The 18,567-nt window shown below is 45.3% G+C and overlaps 3 protein-coding genes across 7 annotated transcripts; 1 reads left to right on the top strand and 2 right to left on the bottom strand.

Annotated features, from left to right (window-relative positions):
* Window positions 1-31: 31 nt before the first annotated feature.
* Window positions 32-1,521, top strand: LOC6618524 (plasminogen receptor (KT)). Its single transcript, XM_002042748.2, has 3 exons — window positions 32-212; window positions 272-512; window positions 604-1,521. The coding sequence occupies exons 1-3, from the start codon at window positions 123-125 to the stop codon at window positions 735-737; spliced, it is 465 nt and encodes a 154-aa protein (XP_002042784.2). The 5' UTR covers window positions 32-122; the 3' UTR covers window positions 738-1,521.
* LOC6618523 (tyrosine aminotransferase) lies at window positions 1,411-5,038 on the bottom strand. The gene is made up of 4 exons (XM_002042747.2): window positions 4,371-5,038; window positions 2,290-2,804; window positions 1,933-2,226; window positions 1,411-1,866 (listed from the first exon to the last, which is right to left on the bottom strand). The coding sequence occupies exons 1-4, from the start codon at window positions 4,723-4,725 to the stop codon at window positions 1,519-1,521; spliced, it is 1,512 nt and encodes a 503-aa protein (XP_002042783.1). The 5' UTR covers window positions 4,726-5,038; the 3' UTR covers window positions 1,411-1,518.
* A 2,522-nt stretch (window positions 5,039-7,560) lies between these two features.
* LOC6618521 (titin homolog) lies at window positions 7,561-18,567 on the bottom strand. Of its 5 annotated transcripts, none has more exons than XM_032724672.1 (11): window positions 18,172-18,567; window positions 17,931-18,105; window positions 17,117-17,701; window positions 16,949-17,052; window positions 16,770-16,877; window positions 11,881-16,551; window positions 10,623-10,718; window positions 10,244-10,569; window positions 10,077-10,176; window positions 9,422-9,694; window positions 7,561-9,148 (listed from the first exon to the last, which is right to left on the bottom strand). In XM_032724672.1, exons 1-11 carry the CDS (start codon window positions 18,208-18,210, stop codon window positions 7,910-7,912), a joined length of 7,716 nt encoding a protein of 2,571 aa, XP_032580563.1. In that variant the 5' UTR covers window positions 18,211-18,567; the 3' UTR covers window positions 7,561-7,909. The 5 variants fall into 5 exon arrangements, with proteins under 5 accessions (XP_032580563.1, XP_032580565.1, XP_032580564.1 ...); XM_032724674.1 differs by having other exon boundaries at window positions 7,561-7,809; window positions 18,172-18,564; XM_032724675.1 differs by lacking the exon at window positions 7,561-9,148 and having other exon boundaries at window positions 9,607-9,694; window positions 9,876-10,176; window positions 18,172-18,564.

Here is an 18,567-nt window from a genome sequence, read left to right as displayed (position 1 = left end):
AACGACGCCTGCGCAGATTTACGGGTCGATTTGGTTACCAGCGCCGGAGTGGCAACTCCGCGCTGAGTGTCCAACAAGCGACCACGGCGATTCCAACAATTCCGAGCAGCAATCGCATCGAAATGGGTGCCACGGCCTCGTGCAAGAAAACCTACGGCAGTGGCTATCCGGAGCACGATGATCCCAGCTACCGCAAGTGCCAGGAGCTCAAGGTGAGTCCGCCGCTTTATATAATCCCCAAACCCCGCATGACCAAAGCGACCGCACTCAGATGGAGCGCTGGATCCAGATGCACTACCAGATCAAGCAGCGGGAACAGGCACTGGCAATCGCCCATCATCGGGAGCTCTTCTACTGGCTGAGCGGATTCTACCTGAGTGCTGTGTACGGCTGCGCCAGTTACTATCAGAGGGTCAGGAGGGTATCCGCGCTGGCTCCGCTCCTGCCGCTCACCTTCGTCGTGGGTTACTATACGGACTGGGCCTACGGCAGCAAGATGCATCGCATTCAAGGTGGGTCTGGGATGGGATTGTTTGATTGTTTGGGTTTCATTAGAAGGATTATATCTTATACAAACCTATACGATGATTGCATCAATTGCAGCGGAGGCCAACATGATAATGGAGCACGAGCAGGAGCTGCTCCACTGGCCAGGTGGTCTGCCCACTGTCGCCGAAATCGATGAGGCCCGCGTGGAGACCGAAATGGAGAAGAAAATGCATCCGCACCACATGTAGAGGCAAAAGGCTGCCCCCCCGGTAGCCTGTAGGCGGGATTGGGTTCTCGTGCTCAGGTCCTCGTTCAAAAACACACACACACACAATCCACAATCAATAGGATTTGGCCCAGAGTTTCAGAAATTTGTAAGACCCCTAGCTAGAATTGTATATTTTTTTGGCATAAACAGTGCTGCTGAATGCTGAAATGTGGGGACCATTCAATTACACTTCACAACACTCACCGGCATTCAAATTACGTTTCACAGCTCCTTACGCACCATTTTAAAATTTCTTACAACGAAAAGCCATGCATATACATTAGATACATTAGATACAATTGATGCGAAAATGTTCAGCATTTTTAAATTGAAATCACAATTTAGACAAAGGCTGGCAGAAAATTTATTTGAAACTAATAGAAATAATTGCAACTACTTTCACCAAGTTTAACATTTTTTGCACAGAACCCAAGCCAGCCTACAGCGCCAGATAGCTCAAATATAGGCCTATATATATATATATATATATATATATATATATATATATATTTATATTATATATATTTCTATTCAGAAGTCCTCCATAAAGACCATTTACTTAGCCGCAGTTTACTCGCTCTTTCCAAACTCTATCTATCTGTGTGTGACGCGCTTTACTTTTTCAGCAATTTTTTGAGACAATACTCCATATATTGGATAGTTAAAATGATTGATATATATATTATATATACATACATACACTTATGTACACTTGATAAAAATTGTAGTCTAGAATGTCTAATAAATGTTTTGCTCCCAGCTCAGAAGGATAGATCATCGCAGTCCAGCAATCCGTGCTCAATGAAATTGCGCGACTCCTTCTTGTAGTGGCGATCGCAGAACTCGGCCATCCTGGAGCACGCCTCCTCGATCATAGCCCCGGGCACGGTGAGCACGATCCGCACGTATCCCGGGTACTCGAAGCAGCTGCCCGGCAGGCAGAAGACACTCTGCTCGTTCACCATCTCCTGGACAAAGTGCATGTCGTCCTTGAATTCCGGGAAGCGTTCGATGCTCACGCCGATCATCATGTACATGGCTCCATTGGGCATCACGGGATCGAGGCCACGCACCTGTTTCAGCATCTTGTAGGCCAGCATGGCATTCGACTGTGAGGGAAAAATAAGCGTATAATAATTATCAATTAAGCTGTTAAATCTAAATGATAAACTTACGTGGAGCACGTCAATCACGCCGTCAAAGTAAGACTGCGGTGTCTTGGTCAGGATATCGGGCAGAGCACCCTGGATGATGGTGTTGGAGCCCAGAATGCGACCACACATGTTCCTTAGACCGACAATGGCATCGCGCAAACGATCCTTCCGATCGTGCACGATGATCCAGCCCATCCGCCAACCGGGAACCAGGAAGCGTTTGGTCAAGCCGCCGCAGGAGAGAACTGGAACCTCCGTGGTCAGGCTGCTCACGGCCAAGTGCTTGGAGCCGGGGAACACAAAGTGCTCGTAGATCTGCAAAGAAAGCAAAGGCAGATGAAATACATTTCATATGGGCTCCATATACGGGTTACTCACCTCATCGGCAATGATGGGCAGATAGTTGCGTTCGCAGATGGCGATCAGCTCGCGCAGATGCTTCTCATCGAAAACGCTGCCGCAGGGATTGCTCGGATTGTTGATCAGCAGGGCGGCGGTGTTCTCATCGATCAGGCTCTCCAGCTGGACGAGATCGGCGCGCCACTGCTGATCGGGCAGGAGGTCGTAGTAGCGCACCTCTATATCCAAGCCCAGGGCCAGCGTGTAGTACAAACAGAAGCCCGGTCGCGGCACCAGCACATTCTGACCACGATCCGCCAGCGCCAGGATGCAGTACTCCAAGGCGGAGGAGCAGCCGCTGCAGAGCACCACCTCGTTGGCATCGATCTCTCCGTCGGGACGCTGGTGGGCACTGTACTTGGCCACCGCCTTGCGGGCTATCTCGTGACCCTGGGTGCTGGCATACCCATTGTACTTGCCGCTCTCCAGGGAATGCAGCACCGCCTTCATCGTCTCATCGGCGGCTTTTAGATTGCCAAAGGTTGTGGGATCACCTGGTTGAGGAAAGAAATGTTCCAAAATGCATTTAATATAAATATTTGAAAAATATTAATCCCTATATACTAACTGTAATAAAAAGAAGATTTTCGGGAAAAGTAGAGACGTACAGATCAAAAATATATATACTTTTTCTGGTTGCTCCAGGTTCTCCAGGTAATAAAATAATACAGAAAATATTCCATCAGTGAATTGCCTAATTTATTGGATTAAATGCATTTATTTTTGGAATCAGAATGCAAAATGGTGTTCAAAATAAAAATCAGGTGACTTCGCATCCGAATCTCTGATTGCACTGGGTCAATGGCTAACTCGTTCGTTTCCGGCTAGCTTCGATTCCCGATTCCCATGGGTAAACAAGCAGCAGCAGTATAATCTGGCTCAGATCCCGCGTTCGATTCCATTCGATTCGATTCCGGATTCGATTCGATTGGATTCTCGACTTTGTCAAACAGGTGGAACTACATTTTATGCAAATGCCCCACAAAACACAAATACAGTGCGCGTGACTCGCTACAAAAATATTACGATATTACTAAAAACAAAAACACAAAACAAAAAAATAACAAAAACAATTGAAATATATACAAGAACAAGAAAAACAATCGAAACAACAGCTTTACAGATTTTATACTATATATCTGGTATCTGGCATATTTTAGCACAAATTTAGAAACTCGCGACAATCGACCAAATTAGCTTCTCTGTTAATTTCCAAAGCCAGAAAGCCCATTGAGCTCCACCATTTCAGGGAAGTCCAATGTCCCAACTTATAAACCGACTTATGAGCATTATAGCCGAAGCACCAATATCTGATTGGCCCGATTTTGTGGGTGTGTATGACCAATGGATCGCTTTAGTTCACAATGAAACCGAATTCATTGTGCGCATAAAGCTAGTTTCATCGGGTTTGTGCCAAGTCAGCTGCCAAAAAAATGAAAAAATATTATATATATATATATAAACGGCAAGAGCAAAAGAGATCGCACATCCGAAATATTCAAATTTGGCCCAAAAACTTGTAGCATAAACGTCAGAGATGTTATGGGGATATGGTGAAATGAGGAGCAGGTTTCCCACGAAACTGGATAGTTAGCACTACCGGCTTAAGTATCTTTCTAAAATTTGCGAATTTTGGATAGTTTAAATCATTGATTATCTAATTAGCCACTATTAAAGAAATGTGGTAAATAAAAACCGAAATCCTGATAATGTAATTATACATTATACATACATGCTAAATGCATAGCATACTTCTGAGAATTCTGAAGGGGGAAGCTTTTAAGATCGATTTTTAAAACACATAAGCTCTGCGTCAGAAACTTGCAGATAACGCAAACTAATATTTTAAATATATTTTAAGTTTTATATAAAAGACCTTATTAGAATTTGCCAATGAAATCATCGAAAATCAGTTTTAGGAACTAGAAAGTTTGAGATATGAACTTTAAATATTTAAAATGAATCTTTACATTAAATATAAAAATATATAACTTTCCATTTACTCTCTAGATATATATATATACTATATATATTGGTTATTAGATATTTATGGTGCTCACCAATGGACAGCGGTATCATGGGCTTCTCCGGATTCGGCTTGATCTTCAGCGACTCGACAATGTTCCTGATGCGATTGTGCGTGTTTAGGGATAACTTGGAGCTCTTAATCTCCCATCCGGATCGCTTCCGGCTGCTGCTGCTCGTGGCAGTGGTGGTGGTGGCCACCAGGTCCTGTTGCTTGAGAATCTCTTGCGATTGGAGCTGCAGCTCGGCCAGCGCCTGGTCGACTACATCGCAGTTGGGCGTCACCGGCGCCGGGGATTCCGGCTCGCTGGGACTCCGGCTTGGGCAGCTGGCCCGACTGCGGCTGTTCTGGTATCGGAACTGACTCTCGTTGGCAAAACTGCTGGGCATTATCACCAGGCCGGCCCTTTTTCCCAATTCAACGAAAGAAAATCGAATAGCCAAACCAAACAAAAACAAAAAAAGCACAAACAAATATTGCTAATATTTTTGGTTACGACGGTGTCTCCGGTCCGATTTCTGGCAAATGGAGCACTATGCTCAAATGAATGTAAAATTGGTATCCTGTTTATCGTTCCAGACGAGCATTAGAGCTGCGATCTTTGGGCAACCACTGTGTTGGACGGATGGTTCTTGTATGCGTAGGATTCCCTTTGGATACTTTCGAGTCGTTTGCGAATTCTGTGCTAAACTGATCTACTTCGGCGATATCTTGGTGCTTTTATCGCCTCTGGCGGACTCCGTTTAGTCGGTTGCTATATAGGCTCTCCATATATACATCCATATACATATAGATGTACGCGTATCTGGGTATATAGCCCACACACTCACACATCGCCGGTTATCACGCGCCTGACTTTGGCTTCGGTTCGAGCCGAGAGGGCCGATCGAAAGACTAAAATAACAACAACATAGGGGGCGTCGACTGATTTGAATACCCGCCGGTTCGACATCATATTCATACTCGGAACCAGATTTTAGTTCAATTCGATTCGATTTGATTTGATATAAACAACAACAGGCGCCGCCGCCGCCGCATCGCATAGATATTTATATAACGATATTCTATAACATCTTGGGCCAATTTGAAACACCAACCGACCATCCAACCCAACCAACCAACCAACCAACCAAAACCATTACCATTAATGCATATCGAGCGGTCGATCCATCCAACCGACCAGCTTTCCACCCACTTAGCCACGTGCCAGTCAACCCATATAGTTGGCTAGACACTATGTATCTGTAAGATTTTCCTGTTCTCCGATCTCAGCGGTCATCGATCCGAGTCACTAATAACTGGCAGAGCTCGAACTTTCGGAAAAATGCTACTATTTGCTACCTATTACTGTATAATCTTCCCACAAAAATGATGAATAGAATACAAGAAAGTTACCATAAATCCAATATTTTCATGCCTTTTGTGATAATGCATATAATTAATACATATAAATACATATGTTATTTTAAATTGATTCTGCATTAATTTAACTTTAATACAAAAGAGAACAACTATCACATACCCGTTACTCAGCTAGTGGGGCAGCACAAATTTATAATAAAAAAATGAGTTATAAACAAATTGCAAATCTTGTTGATGGCAACAAATCTATTTTTCCGCACAAGATAATTGTTACGTTTTACAAATATTTACATGTCAAGTTAATATAATTTAAATAAGAGTTTGTGCTATTTTTTCTGTCTATTTAAGTTGCTTTACTGTATGAGGTTTTTAAACAATGAAATAACAATTCACAAGCATTTTTAATTCTGACTTAAGGATTTAATCTTTTGAAAGGTGAAAGCAGATATCAAAACTAAAGTAGCTCCCATAAAAAATCTGTTTAAGGTCGCAAAACAACAAACTTTAAAAAAAGATAGTGGGAAAATAAAAAAACTCACGGCGCATTTAACAATTAATTAGAAAGTGCCCGCAAAATGCACATCTGGACAAACGTGGAATGCACTGCGATACCAAGTCCATTGATGTAATCCCATCGATTTGCATAATTGCATATGCATAAGCGACTATAGGATATATCTGTATCTGAACCCGATCAACTAGATCGGCTAGATAAACTGGCCAAGCACACCTGTTGACGATGACAGCGCAATTTCTCGGACTCCCGGCGCGGGGATTCCGGTCATTTTGGCTCTGATCCCCGGACAGGAATAGGTTGCTTGCTAATTTGGGTACATCTATAGAAACAAGATCTTAAGCCATCTGACGCAAGAACTCACAAAAACAGACCCTGACAAAAGGAGATTCTTCGAAGCAGAACAATGTGGTGTCGTATACAACGATTTATTTTGACTTGAAATTGGATTAGTGTCACGAACACAATTAATTCGAATTAAGGCATTCTTCTATTTTATATTTCAAGTATAAGGCTGCTTACATTTTTTCAGCTGAAAACATATAAAAATAGCAATATAAATTCAGCAGCATTAGCAATATGCATATATATGGCTCTAGTCGGATTAGAATTTTACCACGTCAATACAATTCATTTTCACAAAAATTAGTTGCTTATAGTGAAATAAATGATGAAATAAAAACCAAGATAAATATTTAAAACTCTTTCAATATTCACTGTATTCAAATCTTTTTAAAACATACAGCCAAAACATATGGATAATTATCTTTTGAAGCCAGCTAATTGTTATTGCAAATTCCTGACAATTATGCAAATATTCTTCGTATTTTCACTGTTTTAGATGTTTGTTGTTTACTCGGCATTTACAATAAGTGGCCTTTTACTTAACACGATAAACAAAAATATGTTTTTCGCGCTAACCTTGCCATTGCATCATAACAGGCTAGTCGGTCGGTTGGCCGGTTAGTCAGCTGGTCAGTCGGTGGAGCGAGCCTCCTGCTCATCTCGTTTGGAGCAGGTTTTCTTGAACTTCTTTTTTCTGGCCACTCGCAGTCACAGCTGGTCACGCCCCCTCCTCCATTGTGGAGAACCGAGTTGCTGTGACAATCCCATCACTGTGTAATTTCTTAAGCATCTTGGTGGATACCTCTTTTTATATTATATATGAAATTCAAGCCAAAACCTTTCAGGTTTTCTGCCTAACAATATAGAACAGGAAACCAACCCAAATCGAACGTATCGCTGGCTGATCGAGTAAGTAATCAAATTACACTTTTTTCGCTCAGTAAGCAGAACACTGATTTCTCTAATCTACAAGTTATTAAAAAAGAAAACAAAGTAAGCATTCTACAATATGTACATACAATTTTATTTGCATTATTATGTTCGCCCTCGATATTGTACCATTGCAACATATGCATACTTAAACTAAACTCTACGTCCTGATGTACAAAAAAAAATGATTACATAAATAATAAGTCAAGAATTCAAGTTCCGATTGATGTACACGAATGGGAATATATGTATAAGACTGCGACTGCGACCACGCCTACTTGCGCTTGAACATGTTGCTGAGGCGTCGCTTGGGCGGCGAGTTCTGTAAAGGAATAAGTGGACATGGTTACACATAACGAACATACATATATCATAGATCATCAGCCAGATTAGTGCGATTTCCATTGCTTTGGTTGGCGCTTCTAGTTGCGACCGGGGCACGAATAGGTGAGGAAGACGAGCCCCATTCCCGACAAGATGCCACTGATCACCAGCACTAGCTTGTCCGCCAGATGCAAGGACAGCCCCACCATGACCAGCAATGCAAAGCCCATGACCAATCGCTCGCCGAGACTCAGATGGCGTAGGAACCGCCTGCACTGAGCCATTAACGAGCGATGGCGCGTTGGCCTGCGCTGTTGCGAGTCCGGTGGTTGCTGGACATAGGTGATATTGATCTGCGGCAGCGGCTGCATGTGCACACTGCCAATCGAATAGACGGTACAGGATGAGGCGCCGGTCACGTTGGTGGCACAGCTATTCGCTGTGATATTGCTGCAAGAGGCGGCCACCAGTTGTGTGAGTTTTGGCTCAACTGGCTCCTCATCAAGCGGCTTGTAGTCCAGCGGCTGCAGCTGGAAGGGTGCCGTGGATTCCGTCTCCTGGCACAGCTGCTCGAAGTACCAGTCGTTCTGGGTCTCCTCCATCATTACACTTTCGCTACCATGCGTTGCCCAGGTGACACAGTTTTCGTGCTCAAATTGTTGCTGCAGCAGCGAAGTCCCGCTGCGCTCCTCCACGTTGAAGGTGGTGGACACGACCGGACTCACTCGGCTCTTGCCCACCAGCACTACCGTTTTGCCCATCAGGATCTCACTGGGCAGGTGCTCCTCCTCATTGCGATTGTGCAGACTGTAATTGTTATTTTCGGGCGACTCAGGCGCCTGAACAGAGTGTGATAGGCGCACCTGATCCAGGTGACGGGCCTCATCGAAGCGGCCCATCATCCGATCACGGCGCAACTTCCGGCGCAGCTGCACCCTTTTCCCGGCTACGAACGACGCTGGCCGGCTCTTGGCAAAAATGTTGCCATGATTGGACAGTGAAACGCGTCCTTTTTTCGGTTTAGTTGTACCAGTGAGACGCCGGGTGTTGCCTTTGGTCAGGGCCAACAATGCTGCAGTGGACAGATGCGGAGTGCCCTGTTGGTCGGCGTCTTCTAGAGGCTCCAACTCTGGCACAGCATCGGGCTGCACTTCGATCACTTCGTCTTCGGTTTCAACAGCCTCTGATTTCTCCGCATCACTGGCGCCGATCAGACGCTGCTGATCGTAGTAGGAGCGGCTTTTGCGGGGCGTTGATGTACAAAATATGTCCACCGCATGACGCAGCCTACGCCGGTGTATTCCGGTCAGAAGATTCGGCCGCTTGCGCCGCGGCAGCTGTGGGATAGGCCAGGCGTATTTGATCAGTTGCCAGCTGCACTGGAGCCACAAACGATGACAACATGGGAACAGCACGAGGACGAAGACACAAACAAAGCACGGAAGCAAGCACATTTTACGTTCCCAATAAACCACCTTTGACTACAGCTTTAGACTACTCTATTGACCAATGACACTGATGAACATCATCGAGGCAATTTAAAAGATGCTCCGAAAGTTCAGTGTCACATGGGCACGCACATCCAACATAACAATCTTCACAGTACTTACCTCGTCCCGGGGTAAACCGCTGCTGCCAACGCTGAATCGTTGAGTCAGGAACTTGAAGCGCGCCGGCGTCTTGGAGGTATTGTTATGGTCGCCGAATTCACGAAGAATCTCGCGTGGCGGCTCCGAACTACCGAACGACAAACGACCGCCGTTCTTGCTCGGTGTAGGCGGTCCAGGTCGTTTGTAGTGGGTGCCCATGGATTTCTTGCGCGTTCCGGTGCTCGATGAGCTCAGCAAAGCACTCATGCTGTCATCCAGACTGTGGGGTCCGTCCTGCAAAGAATACAAACAGCATAAATACGGATTGAATCTGAAGACAACGGAGTTCTTGGACAGCAACTGGATTATTGTGACAAATATATATATACACAAGGCACTGATAAGACGAGCACACAGCAATTTCTAGACACAACAGACACTTCTAACTGCAAACGTAACGTGGACAAAAGCTCACTCGGTGTCTAGTTAAGGATTAGGATAAATGGTTTTATGGGCGACGCAAAATGCGTGCCCACTTAGCATTCATAGCTGCCTTCTGTGCCTTCAACGGTGTGGTGTTTGTGCCGTGTCTGGTCTTATGGTTGATGCTGCTGTTGCTGCTGCCACTACTGCCGGCGTATATGGCAGTGGATGTCGGAGAACTGCTAACGCTTACTTTGATATCTTCGTCCTGGCTGCCCAAATCATACTGGGCAGCATAAGTGCTCTTCAGATGCGGCGGTTGCAACGAATTCCGATAAATAAGCTCCTCGGCTCTGCAAGGGGGGAAAAAATGGCACATTAATTTTGAGCATAGAAATCGAGAAGACCCATTGCGCTTACGTCATGTCTGCCGGCACACGGCCCAATTTGAGATCCGTCAGGTAAGTGTTGTTAAAGACCTCGCCCTCTTCATCTTCCATAGCCAGATTGGAGGACGGTACATTGGGCCGCTTGAAGGGCTGCCAGTCATCGTTCGGCGCCGACGAACTGGACGAAACGGTGAGCGTTGTGCTGGATGTTTTCGTTTCGCTGATGATGGGCTGCACCTGCAGGTGACGAAGTTTGGTGCTAATGATCGCATGCTGCTTCTGCTGCTCCAGTATCTTCTCGTTCAACCGAACAATCTGGGTGGACAGCTTGCGTGTATGCTCTTCGTATTTGGCATTCTGAAAGTAAATGGAATTAATAACGTAACTCCGCAAGCTGCGAGCATATCTACCTGGGCGGTGAGTGCCTCCAGCTCCGACGCGCTTTTGGCCGCATCCCGTTCCTGCTTCTCCTTCATGCGCGTCACCTCCGCCGTATACAAGGAACGCTACAGTTGGATGGTGTTGTGTCAAGTGTCCGTGTGCGTGTGGGTGAACGTGGACGAGTTAGGGCAGTGTATATTCAAGTGAAGGTGCGCGTGTGGGTTTCGGGCGGCACGCATTTCAAAGGACGAAAATGAGCGAGAAACAGCAGTGAGGACATTGACGACAATACAAATAATAATACAAAAAAAAAACACAAACACATTCTTGGTAATACACATCGCTCATTTATCAAATATGACTCAGTTCATATCACAAAATGTAAAAAGCTAATAACAAAGTCTACCAAGACATATGTGGCCCTAATAAATGACAGGACTGCGCGCCTTCAGGATGACATCGATGTCATTTAAGTACAGAATTGTATACAAAGTAACAGTTAATGTACAAATTAGGCCAATAAAACGCAGCATTGAATTGGGCCATCGTCGACGGCGTGACCTTTTCTTGGTGCCGCCCTTCACAATGTACATAGTACATATACAGTTTTCGGACCGACCGCAATTGTGATTTTCGATGAGTGATTTTCGTAGGGGGAAATTGGGTGAAGGTAGGATGGAAAGATAAAGCATTTTTAGTTTCATGATAAGGAAAAGTGAATTAAATAAGTCTAGTTAGCCGCAATCGCTAAAGCAAATTCGGAAATTTAACTAGGATCTGCTTGGGTTCAGTAATTGGTGATGCAGCACGGTTATGGCCGATGTGATTGATGCAATTGCTAAATCAAATTTTAATTTAATTATTTTCAAAACTTATGTATAACATCTCCTCCTTCTGAAACGTATGCATTTTCGCATTATCAAACGGACATACATATATTTTGAATACCTAATAGGAGCTAAAGTTTAATAGTTTACACTGCACATATAACATCAGCTACGTCCCAATTCAAAACTAGTTAGTAAAACGAAACAACGACATAAACATGCACAAGCAAAAGCAATAAAAAAAATGGCATGGTGCTGGGATAGGATCACATCTCTAGGTTCTGTCATCCGCAGACAGCCAAGTACCAAATGGGCATGACGATGGACACCAATTTGAACTTGGTGGCACAATTCATGCGATTAAGGATGACAGAGATGACACCTCGCGACCATGCCATTTTATGGAAACCAGTAGTTTCGGTTTGTTGGAATCTCGTACTAGTAGTTCGCAGTGACTCACCATCTTGTTTTTCATCTTTTCCAGCTTTCCCTCCATCTCAAGACGCTGGTCCTTTATCTTCTTCTCGCAGCGCTTAATCTCATCCTTGGCATCGCGATACTTGGCCTGCAATATCTTGCAGTCTAGCGCTAGCTTGTTGTTTCTCTCCTTATCCTGATCCGTCTCCGTTTGGCGTCCATCAGATGTGCTGTATGTGTCGCCAAGATCTCTCGCACCCTCCGGCTGGTTGGTTTTTAGTTCTTCCAACTCTTGGTTGGAAGCGAGAAGCAGCCGTTCAATAGCTTCCACACGATACCTATAGAATTCGACGAGTTCCAACAACTCGGCATTTTTACTCCCAACTTCACTAGCCTTCTCCTCCATCTTGAGTTTCTCCTGGTCAGCTCTGTCTAAAAGGCCGGTGACCACAGCCAGTTTTTCCTGGGCCTCTTCACGCTGGGCAGTCACCGCTTCCAAGCGATTCCGCAGTTCGACTACCTCAGGTATATCGGCGATGTGGGCTAATTGTTCCTTGACCTGGTTATGCTCGTCGATTTCAGTCTTCAGGCGACTCTGCACGTCATCCAACTTACTGACATTATCTGCCAGCTTTCGGTTAAGGTCTTCCACCAACGAGTTGCAGCTACCCACCTCGGATTTTAGCTGATGCTGCAAGCACTCGAGCTTAAAGGTTTGCACTTGCAATTCACTGTTCGCGTTATTATTTTCTTGGCAACGGGCCTCCAACTGATTGATTCGTTCGTAGGCAGCCGCACGCTCCGCTTCCATCTGAGTACGGCCCTCCTCCAATGTTTCGATCATGTCTTCAAGGGTGGCCAATTCCACCTCGAACTCACGCTTTTCCTTCCCCAATCGCTCCTTGACCAGGAAGATCTCTCGCTGTGCAGATTCCTTTTCACGCTGCAAGGTCGAATTAACCTGAGCCAGTTCCGTCCGGTTCTTGTCCAGCTCCGCTTTTAGGTTATCTACAAGCTGCTGGGCAGATTCCTTTTCACGCTGCAAATCATCTGATAGTTTGGTCTGTGCCTCAAACGCAGTCTTAACCTGAGCCAGTTCTTTCTGCCCCTTGTCCAGCTCCACTTTCAGGTTATCTACAAGCTGCTGGGCAGATTCCTTTTCACGCTGCAAATCATCTGATAGTTTGATCTGTGCCTCAAAGGCAGGCTTAACATGAGCCAGTTCTTTGCGCTCCTTGTCCAGCTCCGCTTTTAGGTTATCTACAAGCTGCTGGGCAGATTCCTTTTCACGCTGCAAATCATCTGATAGTTTGGTCTGTGCCTCAAACGCAGGCTTAACATGAGCCAGTTCTTTGCGCTCCTTGTCCAGCTCCACTTTCAGGTTATCTACAAGCTGCTGGGCAGATTCCTTTTCACGCTGCAAATCATCTGATAGTTTGGTCTGTGCCTCAAACGCAGTCTTAACCTGAGCCAGTTCTTTCTGCCCCTTGTCCAGCTCCACTTTCAGGTTATCTACAAGCTGCTGGGCAGATTCCTTTTCACGCTGCAAATCATCTGATAGTTTGGTCTGTGCCTCAAACGCAGTCTTAACCTGAGCCAGTTCTTTCTGCCCCTTGTCCAGCTCCACTTTCAGGTTATCTACAAGCTGCTGGGCAGATTCCTTTTCACGCTGCAAATCATCTGATAGTTTGGTCTGTGCCTCAAACGCAGGCTTAACATGAGCCAGTTCTTTCTGCCCCTTGTCCAGCTCCACTTTCAGGTTATCTACAAGCTGCTGGGCAGATTCCTTTTCACGCTGCAAATCATCTGATAGTTTGGTCTGTGCCTCAAACGCAGTCTTAACCTGAGCCAGTTCTTTCTGCCCCTTGTCCAGCTCCACTTTCAGGTTATCTACAAGCTGCTGGGCAGATTCCTTTTCACGCTGCAAATCATCTGATAGTTTGGTCTGTGCCTCAAACGCAGTCTTAACCTGAGCCAGTTCTTTCTGCCCCTTGTCCAGCTCCACTTTCAGGTTATCTACAAGCTGCTGGGCAGATTCCTTTTCACGCTGCAAATCATCTGATAGTTTGGTCTGTGCCTCAAACGCAGTCTTAACCTGAGCCAGTTCTTTCTGCCCCTTGTCCAGCTCCACTTTCAGGTTATCTACAAGCTGCTGGGCAGATTCCTTTTCACGCTGCAAATCATCTGATAGTTTGGTCTGTGCCTCAAACGCAGGCTTAACATGAGCCAGTTCTTTGCGCTCCTTGTCCAGCTCCGCTTTTAGGTTATCTACAAGCTGCTGGGCAGATTCCTTTTCACGCTGCAAATCATCTGATAGTTTGGTCTGTGCCTCAAACGCAGTCTTAACCTGAGCCAGTTCTTTCTGCCCCTTGTCCAGCTCCACTTTCAGGTTATCTACAAGCTGCTGGGCAGATTCCTTTTCACGCTGCAAATCATCTGATAGTTTGGTCTGTGCCTCAAACGCAGTCTTAACCTGAGCCAGTTCTTTGCGCTCCTTGTCCAGTTCCACTTTCTGGCTATCTACAAGCTGCTGTCCTTCCTGCAGCTTTGCCTGCAGTTTTTCGAGTGTGTCCTCTTTGAGCTGAGCCGTAATTTCCTGTTCCTTCTGAAGCTTACCCTGAACACTAAATAGCTCATCCGTGGAGCTGTCCTGTTTATCAAATTTCTGGCAACGCCGATCTTTAGTATCCATTACTGCATTCCGATTCACCTCCAAATGCTCGTTCTTCTTTGCCTCCATGTCACATTCAGCTTGAAGGGCTTTAATCTGTTCTTCATACGTTTCCATCACCTTGGCCATTTTCTCATCAGATGACTTCAGTTTCTTTTTTAATTCATCCCTAGTTTTCAGGAGTTTTTCTACCAACGACGAAGAGTCCTCGTACCACACCTCCATCTGGTCAAAAATTCGTAAAAATTTGGTCATACAATTGCCCAGCGTCTGGGGGTGGTTTTCGCCATTGAAATCTTCATGAATGCGATCCATAACGGTGTTTATAAACCTAGTGGCTTCCACATAGTAGTCATTTACTTCCTGCTGCGCCATGTCTAACCTCTGTGCCACTTGTCTTGCATTGTTTTGCTCCTCGCTTAGAGTATTTTCCAGCTGGGCTACCTTTTCGTTTTTGCTGAAAGCTTCTTTCTCTAGATCTGTTATGTATTGCTTGACTTTTTCGGTGTTGACCTCCAGAGAATCCACGAATTTCTTGCGCTTTATTATTCCATTGATGTTCTCCGTAGCGAGCTCTTCATTTTTCGTCCGAAGATCGTCCAACTCCTTCTTAAGAGTATCAGCCGAAAGCAATTGCCCCTCAATTAACTTTTCAATATTCTTAAACCGCTGTTCAATACGCATCGATTCCATGGAGGTGTTCGCTGAGCACATAGTCGTGGATTTCAGACCGTTTCTACTTCTTAAGAGAGTAAAGATGCGGGTCAGAAAACAATCGAAATGATTGTTATGCTCTTCGAATGCCATTAGCTGTGCATTCTTCCTTTCCAATTCGATCTCTGTTCTCTTTACAAACTCTACATGGGAATGCGTCAGTTTGTCATGTTTAGCGCTGAGCTCATCCAATTCCTTCAACATCCCTCCATGCATCCCGTTAAGTTCAACATGCCTCCTCTCCAGATCGATCAGCTGGCGTACGCGCCCATGCAAGGTCTCCCAGTCTGGCACCACCATCATCCTGACCAACTCATCTTGGGCCGCGTTCTTAGCAATTAGTTCATTTCGGCACACTTCATACTTGGCTCTCATAAGCTTGCCGCACTGCTGCAACTGCTGTGCAAGGCTTGCTGCACTGGCCTCCTTATCTGCGATTTGGCTGAGCATATTTTCAAGGTTTATATTCCTTTTGCGCAGCTCCTGGATTTCAGCGCCCACATCTTTTATCTGCTTTTCCTTCTCGGTTAGCTGCAGATTGATATCGGCCAGGTGTTGATTCCCGCGATCAATTATTGATTTAAGCTCAGCGCATTTTTCATTAAGCCTTTCGTTGTCTAACTCCAGGTGGTGGTTTTTCAATGCTATATCGACTGCCCTCATATGACAACAACCCAGAATGGTTTCACATTCACGGCTCGATTCGAAAGCCGACTCCATCGGCTCCGCCATTGTGGCCTTGAACGCATCTAGCTCTTGTGGCTGGCACCCCAGCGATCGATATAACAGCTTGCATTTCTCCAGTAGTTTTTCGGCGCACACAGCCTGAACGTCGCATTCCTTCTTCATTTGCGTACTCTTCTCCACCGTATTAACAAAGGTGCTTTCGATCGCAGACAACAGGGACGACGACGTCCATTCCACCGGAAACTCGTGATCGATATTGTGCTTCTGGAGGAAACTTGAAAGGGCCTGGCATAGCTCCCGCTGTGAAGTGTGCAAATACAGCAGCTTCTCCTTTAGCTCGGCATTCTCATGCTCCTTCTCGCGCAACTGCTTGTCAATCACAGAACTGGCCAAATTCTCGGGCGTGGTGTTCGGCGACAGCGAACAGTCTAGCAAATCCGAGGATGCGTTTAAGACCTCGCGTCGGCTCTTCAACTCGTCACGGGCTTCTTTAAGACACTGATCCAATTCCTGGTTATCGAGCTCCAGAAAGAATATCCTATTGTCCCTGGACGATACGCTACGAGTCAAGTCTTCTACACGGCTTTCTAGCAATCGGACGCGGTCCGTATACTCCAGCAATTGTTTTCCTGCCAGATTCAGCTATTTAATGTATGATAAGAGATATAACAATATATAATATATATTAGATTACATTGCATATATTTTGAAAGCATTATGCAGCAAATAAAATGGTGTAAACAAAGGTACTCTAAAAAGTTGCGAACCGTTTAAAGGCTAGTTTTTCGCAAACATTCGTACAAGACCCGGCGGAATTTTGTTTATAGCATGGTCCCTATAAAACCGAACAGGTAGCTTACCTTCTCCAACAGCTCGGACTTTTCGACACGCAAATCATGCAGCTTATCGGTAATCTCAGCGATGAGATTTTCCTTTAGACCGATTTCCTTTAAAAGGCTTCCCTTCATCTGAAATGAGGATTAAAAGTTTTATTAGTTTATAGCTCCCGCTACCTGTGACCATATGCTGGTCTACCTACATGTTCGAACTCATATGGCATGATGTGGCTCTCGTTATCATGCGGCTCTTCGTTTAGCTTTACGTTCTTCAGTCTTTCCAGTTCCATCTTGGCCATCATTTTCTCTGAAATGCAAACGATTATGAAATTACTTGTATTATGAAAGTCGTGCATTCGGAGCATTCCAACCTTTGCTGAGAACTTTAATAAGCTCGTCCTTCTCCAATTGCTGCTCCTCCAGCACGGTCTTCTCGTAGCGCACCACCTCCAGTTGGGCACGAATACCGCGCAGCTCCTTGGTGCGTTGCTCCAGTAGCTCCGTTTTCGGGGTCGAAGGAGGTGGCATTTCGGAGCCGGACATCTGTAGGCGAAGGCGTTCGCGATGATTGTGCAACTGTGGCGTGCTGCTCGACGGCTGTGACGATGACGATGAGGGCGTGGATGGACACTGTGCATCATCGCTTCTCGGATCGGGACTCAAGCTGCTGCTGGGAAGACATGGGCTGACTGAGGTCTGAGTGCCCTGTTGGTAAATAATTGCCACGTTGGCGATCGACTGGCTTAGATATTCGCGCGTCAACAGCCTGTCAACGGTCTCTCCAAAGAAGGATGCGATGCATGTCTGCGTCAGCTCCGGCAGACTATTGCAGATGTTGTGAAAGAACAAGCTGGGCTTCTTCACGCACGAATAATGCAACAAGAGCGTGTAAACGTAAAGGCAATCCAAAGGCTGCTCCTTGCCATCTTGATGGACAATGAACTCGGGATAGTTATCTGCATGGAAAAATGTACAAGTTAGTGGGCTCATCAAGCTGGGAATGCGCTAAGTTCTCATACTAAGGTCCCATTATTTATTAATGTTTCCCTATCCCATAACAGGTCAACATTTTAATATTAATATTTTCAATATACAAATTTTCCAAGTTGGCTGTTTATTATTAATATTATTTTTTATTTTTTTTTAGAAACGTCAATAAACTAGAAATTAGGGAAGTCAACTTACGTGCTAGGAATTCCTGCACAAGGGGGATTGGTTTTGTGGGCTGATCCTGCAGCTCCTTCTTCCCCTTGTCAGATTGCGTCTCCTGGATCTTTCGAATGAAGACCGAAAAGAAGGAGTCCAGGTCCGACTGCTCCAAGCTAATGTAGTTCGGCTCGATGAACTGGCACTTGCCAATCTGCCGTAGGATTGGGTTACTCTAAATGATACCCAGCGTTTGATGCGCGATGCGATATTCACTTACCCACTGGAGTAGGACCTTGCGCCAGCTGCGCGTGTCCATTGCGAATTTGTGTGCGTGTTTATATGTGTGCGCCCGTGTATGTATGCTTGATGTATGCGTAGACCAATCACACTATCATTGTTGTCATCCAGTAACGGATCTTTTCCAGAACACGGCACAACACACAAAACAATGTACGCGAAACAAACGGGTTTTGACCGAAAATGCGATTAAACAGAAAACCAAATATTTTTTTTTTATTTTTCAAGCAGAAGCACAACTGCTCCGAACGAACAATGCAAATGTAATGACAAAACTGTAGTCCACAGGGCGACAAGCAATTTTGACAGTTCCACAAACGAAAACAGGTAACTAGACACGGAAAAAGGCAACAACTTCTCGTTTCGGCGCGTCGTT

The sequence above is a fragment of the Drosophila sechellia genome, chromosome X (assembly GCF_004382195.2).
Source record: "Drosophila sechellia strain sech25 chromosome X, ASM438219v1, whole genome shotgun sequence".
Classification (NCBI taxonomy): Eukaryota; Metazoa; Arthropoda; class Insecta; order Diptera; family Drosophilidae; genus Drosophila; species Drosophila sechellia.
The sequence above is the reverse complement of the archived record's forward strand: the minus strand, read 5'-3'. Positions and strand labels throughout refer to the sequence as shown.